Genomic DNA, 6,380 nt, shown 5'->3' on the forward strand with positions numbered 1-6,380 from the left:
TTTTTGATTACAGAATCTTTGTTTTACCTCCCTAACACTACTAGTTTAAATGAGGCAATAACAGTCACCTGATCTTCCCACCAATAATCTCTGTCCAGAGCACCTAGAATTAACTGGTTGTTAGTACAAGTAAATGGATCAAGAGTTTCCACAGTTTAAGCGGCAAAGGGCAAAGTAGACAGGATGAAGGTAAATACTGAAGTTGGGTTGAAATATCCCTCAGGGTGGCTGCCTAATCAAACAGATGAAATCTCTTCTCCATTCCACTCAGTTTCTTCCTATCTCAAAACCATGGTTCTTTTTATTCTTTCTTCTTTAGTTTGTCGTGATAGTCAGCATAATAAATTTCAAACCTCTGACGTACGATGACTACACCTTTCCTCTCTGGGCAAATCGTATTGGCTGGGGAATAGCATTATCTTCAATGATACTTGTGCCTGCCTATATTATCTATAAATTTATGAATGCACGTGGGACCTTTAAAGAAGTAAGTGGAACGCTAGCAAAATATCTTGAAGTGTTGTAATGAAATGACTGGATGTAAGTTGGCAGTTTGTTTCTCTTGCTCCCCAAACATATTACTTATGAGTGACCTTTTGGATCCAGCTCTCTGATGGATTGGTGTTTCAAGGTAGGATTAGTGCATCCTCTTCCAGTTTCTAGACAGAAATTAGCTTTCCAGAAAGCACCATAATTTTAAAAATTGTACTAATTTATGATGCATATAATTAATCTAACTGGTGAGATTTTTTTCCTTGTTAACAAAAAAATATATACAAAATATATTATCTTCATATTCAGCTCTGAGGTATGGTCTTCATGCAGCTGCTCTACCTGAACACAGTTAGGTCCTAGGTATGTTTTATCACTCTACGCTGTACATATAACAGTTCACAAGACTCTAAAGTTAATTCAGATCTCTCCTGCCTTAGCATTATAATAGTCTAACCACATAACTACATGCTGGGAAGGGTCCCCAAAGGAGCACTGTGTGCAGGATGGGCTGCATTCATTTAATGAGTATCCACTGAGAACATAAGGAATGCCTTACTGGGTCAGAGTAATAGATCCTATTTAGCCCAGTACTCTGTCTTTAAAAGCAGCCACACAGTATTCCCCCCCCCCGTTAAATTTGTGTCCCTATTCCCTATTTACTGAAATTATTTCAACTCTCTGCCAAGGACAGAATTAATTTCCTTGCAGATCTTTCCATTGTGATCATTGCTACGATATCAAAGTGCTTGAAGAAACTATTTATAGTCAAGATAGGACCAAAGTGCTGAAACAGATTTGGAAATCCAGAAGCGCTCCTAAATCCTATGGTATAGGCACAGCTTATGGATTCATCATCTAGCCTCTTGCTTTTCACCTACTGCGGTGAGAGAACCAGGATACTAGAGAGCAGCATCTTTCACCACACAAACCCACTTCACCCACAGAGTACACCCAGTCTGTGCACTGAATAAAGCAGAAACTCTGAAGGAGAAACGGTTTGTGACCATGTCATTAAAGGCATTAATACAATAAAAAGGCACCAAATTAGAGAAACCTTAATTCTGATAATTTCTAACTGTAAGAAGTTTGACTTTGCAACTTTTATAGTCTTCTTTTAACATCACTTATATGTGCATGTGTAATATTAATATATTTTTGTTCTATTTAAAAAGAACCTGGTTTCTAAGTGGAAAAACTGCATCTATTTTTCCTCACAATTTACTCAAATTAACATTTCAGAATGGCACAAGATTAAGGCTCACTGATCATACTGATTTTACCATCACTGTCACTATAAACTCTTGTCTGTGCTCTTAAAGCCTCTAATGGTGTTTAGAAAGTAAAACTCTTCACTCCTGTACAGCATCAACTTTTGTCCCTTCATAGTGATAGTCATTTTTTAAACTAATCGGCCTTCTAACTTGTATCTAGTTCCACTGCTCTCCTTTACTACATCTAGGGCTATACAAGGCTGTAGCAAGACGTTGAGACTCTTTGGCAAGTCACCACCACACAGAATTACACAGAAAAAGGATCTCACCTCTGCCTAGATAGGACACATCCCCCTTACAGAAACCTGGCAGATGCAAAGGGATAAGATGCTTTCTTTCTGAAACGTGACAGCTACATCATTTAGGTGCCCTTCTGACATAAGCATTGAAGTGGGAACCACTCTTCCCCCATCCTGTTCTCATCAGCTCTACCATCTCACTTACACTGTGCACAATTTCTGGTTTTCACTTCCAGCAATTTTAAGCCCTTTATTTTGTTCCATTCCCATGGGTTTACAAACTCCTTTTTCCAGTGGCAGCTAAATGTCCAAGAAGAGATTGTACTGGCCCAACAGGCTTTTGCCAGCTTGCAGAGGTTTACTGATACTGGGATACACAAGCTTTTGGTCAAATTTACATTCTCTCATTAATCAGTGTTAACAAGTTTTTTTGCAATTCACATGGACAGCAGGTCTTCAGTCTCCTCATGACAAATACAGCAGAAGCCTTGTATGTTACACCCATACAGCTATCATAAGCTAAGATGGAGTAAATTGTGGCTATTAAACCCAAAGTAGGGGGCAAGGTATGCACTTAGTCTAACGGGAACTCCCCAAGTTAACTGAAAGTCCAAGATAAACCAAAAATCTGAATGTGATACCAAACAGAACCAAAGGGACAGCCAGAGGGACAAGGGGGGTGAGCTGGGGATAGTCACTGCCCCTTTTCCTTTGCCATTGGAACTAACTAATCCCATTTTGACACAAGGCTCAAGAAAAGTGTGAATTTGGGGGATGTAAGGCTTGTGATACCAGCTTGTTCCTGGCATTCTCCTCCATATGCACTTGCTAAATATTTGTACTCAGTATTTGCATAAGCTTTCTACTGTTGCTCCTTATATTAAAGACTAATACCAAGGGGCTTATAATAAGCTTGTTCTCTCAGTGACTGAGTTAGATTCATGACTCGGTGATATTAAAGGTTTAAGTTACTGTTTTAAATAAAGTTCACACTACTTCCCCATAATTACAGATATAATCCCACTTCATATGGCTGATTTTTTCTTTCTTCTTCTTCCCCTCTGGTTTAGAGGCTAGCTTACTGCATCACACCTGAAAATGAACACCATCTTGTGGCTCAAGGAAGTGTCAGGCAGTTTAAGGTTTGTACTACTTTCACCATGCTTCTTCTTGCTACCAACCCTTTCCCGTCTTTGGCAACCACTGCAGCTTTGCACCAATCTCCTCAGCGCGGATCCTTTCACAGGTCGGTGGTTCTTTATTTTTGCCAGCATGATGCGGTGCAGGAGGCTCAGTATCACATGCATCAACTGTTGGAAGGCTTTGGGCACCTTCCTTCCACCACTAAAAAATGACTAAGCAGAACCCACAAGGTTACAGATTGCTTGTATCCAGTATTTTAGGTCATATCTGAATACAGTGAAATCTCATCAAGGGATGAATTTATTTCCAGATCATCAGGCATGTTTGAACACGTCATATCCTCTCCCTCAGTCATTACGCAGCAATCTGAAGTCACGTTTTCTAAACTCCAAGTATGTATCAAGGCATGCTAAATAGTTAAATATCAGTGTTAGAGCTTCAACAAAATGGCCCTGATGAAATGGTATGCTACTAAGATGGATCTGCTTTCCCCACAGGCCTGTAGTTGACTGAAAACACTGCTGGAGACTCCTTAAGCAGCAAAGAAAAATATGCTATAGGTTTCCAGATAGCACTTTCCTTTTAGCAAATAGAATGAGCTTACTGATACAACTCCTTTTTGTAGAGGATAAAAAGGATGCAAATATGAGGCATGTACAGTTATTAATGCTGGACCACTTTCTGCCTTCAGAGTTGAAAGAAGCTAGAATTATGCACACTACCTCAAAACATGACCCAGATTTTATAGTGGTGGTTTGTATGTTTGTATGGAAAAAACAAATCAAAAAATGTGCCTTTTGTTCACTTTGAAATAAACTTAAGAACTATAATGGGAAAGAATACTGTTTGAAGTATAATATTTTTTGTATTTTAAAGGAAATAATCCAAATGTAGATTTATGGGATGCAGAAGGGAAGAAGGAAGAAATGGCTTCCTGTTTCATGACCACAATTTATGTGAGGTTACGCAGTAGCACAGCACCCCTTCCTGCCTCCTCATTCCCCCCTCCCTGCCCTCAGCTATCTAGAGACTTTTAATGCTCCAGCTGTAAGTAATAACTTCATTTTCAGAGGCAGATGTTCCTGTGCTAATGGGATACACACCACTGTTCCTACACAGGTCTGGTCGTTTAAACCCAAACATGCAATGGCAGAAACAGAAGCAAATGAATTTCACTTAGAGTAGAAGAGACTGTACTTTGAAGCAAATGCCTAATGATCCCTCAAAACCACATGTCTAACACTAAGGCATCTTATATCAATTTGTTGCTGCCTTCAAAGAACAGCTAGGAATAGCTTTGTTATTGCTAATATTACTAAAGCATAGTTAATGCTTTGTTAATCTTAACTTTGTAACCAACTACCCTAACTAAATTAGCATAGAAGTCTTATATATATATATATATATATATATATTATTCAGCAGTTCTGAGTTTTAAAATTGAACCAAGAGATGACTAAATAATCTTTATATTGAACATTTCTCACCTCCAACTGGAATTCACAGGAATTTAGTTAAAATCTATCAGTTATTTTGAGACCTCCTTGTAACTCTGCATTTGTCAACCAATGTCTTGAAAACTCCCATTACTATTGTTTGAATCAATAATGTTAAACAATCACTTCTGTTTCCTTACAGCTTCAGCACTGGCTAACAATATGACAGCTGACAGGTTGAGGAAAAAGCCAATACGTTAAGCTAAACTGGGAATACAGAAAAGTCAAGTTCAAAGCTCCCTCGATTATGCTTGGACCAGGCTGGCTCAGAGCTTATCTACTGACTCTTTGAGGAAAGATATCTGCTCTCTGTTCTCAATGCCTTCCTTCTATTACTTGGCTTCAAATGATCTTTAAAGACTGAGTTTAATTTTTCTTATATCTTTTGGTGCCATGAGATCCCTACATGACCAAAACTTGTGAGCTTTGCTATTGGTAGAAGTGGAGGAGGGGGGAGCAGAGAAAAGTCATAAGTTAAAGGCTCTTTTATCCTGGAGAAGTGTATTAAACTTTTCTGACAGTAATAATACTTCAGATATTCATGCCACGATCTGTTTTAAAACAACAATACCTGAAGGCTCTTAGACCTTTAAGGAAAGAGCACATCTCAATTGTAAGAAAAGAGCGACTTTAGCTATGTATTAATGTCATTAGCTTTCTTGCCATACTATCCTTTGGGATATGAGTTTGCATCCTTCTGAACTGAAGACTCGGTTCTTCATTTTCAGTGGTTTGTTATTAGTCTCTTCTCTTGGTGAAGAAGGTTGTCTTTGCTGTATATGTCCATGCCATTTTCTGTGCAGTTTAGTTATACAAGCTGAAGAGTAACAGGAATGGAATTTCTGTTGTGGCTACTGAGTACAGAATACACTTCAATACCACACTGTACTTGAAACGTATTCCCTTATGTCAACAATTAAAATGGCTTTATCATAAGATCCATACTCTACAGACTTATTTAGTTAAGTGCCAACTTATATACAATAGTTTTGTTATTTTTTGTGCCAGATAAAGAATGTACAGTATATAAAATACATAGGAATAGAGATAATGATTTTTAGAATAAGCTGATCTTCCCAGAGGCACCAAAATACCAAACTTTGGCTTTATTCTGCTGTTGTGAGCACGCTATTATAATATCATCTGGATTCATCTACCAAAACATCATAAGACTGTGTTGAGTACCTTAGAAGGATATTTTAGGCATACTCAGCTCTAAACCTACTCCTGCTCTTCTCTCTCTCCAGTAGCATTATGCAAGCTAGAAGACACAGAACAAACTCTACATTTGGGGGCTGTTCTTGTTCTCTATCATTACTTATCACTGTAGTATCCTTCCACTGACCACTAGACTCAGTAGCTTTGAATTACTTCTTATACTTACCACTAGATCTATACTAATTTTTAGAGGCAGCAGCTTCTCAGTTGAATCCAGCCTGGAGTTTACCTCTGGACCTTACCTCTGAATATTTTTGCCTCTACACATTCAATTCAGTTTCTTACCTTCTAAATATATGTAGTGCTTCCTTTTTTAAAGGACCATTTAAAATGATGGGTTTTTTTTTTAAATATACAAGAAAAAAATATTTTATAATAGCCCAACTTAAAAGTTTCAAGTGATTTTGTTCCTTCCCATTTAACACTGATTTCTGTCCAAAATAATGGAAGGGAAAACTCTTCTTTCTTTATTCATACTTTCCCTCCAAACAGAATAAAATACTTTAGAATGAATCAAG

General features: G+C 37.9%; 1 protein-coding gene across 2 annotated transcripts in view; it reads left to right on the plus strand.

Moving 5' to 3' along the window:
* SLC6A2 (solute carrier family 6 member 2) overlaps window positions 1–5,580 on the plus strand; it is a 74,636-nt gene extending 69,056 nt beyond the window's left edge. For both annotated transcript variants that reach the window (XM_067302912.1, XM_067302911.1), the window contains 3 exons: window positions 320–487; window positions 3,076–3,147; window positions 4,787–5,580. In XM_067302912.1, the coding sequence (XP_067159013.1) occupies window positions 320–487; window positions 3,076–3,147; window positions 4,787–4,810 (264 nt within the window). In that variant the 3' untranslated portion in view covers window positions 4,811–5,580. The remainder of the gene's footprint in view (window positions 1–319; window positions 488–3,075; window positions 3,148–4,786) is intronic.
* The last annotated feature ends 800 nt before the right edge of the window (window positions 5,581–6,380 follow it).

This window comes from Apteryx mantelli, chromosome 10 (assembly GCF_036417845.1).
Source record: "Apteryx mantelli isolate bAptMan1 chromosome 10, bAptMan1.hap1, whole genome shotgun sequence".
Taxonomy (NCBI): domain Eukaryota; kingdom Metazoa; phylum Chordata; class Aves; order Apterygiformes; family Apterygidae; genus Apteryx; species Apteryx mantelli.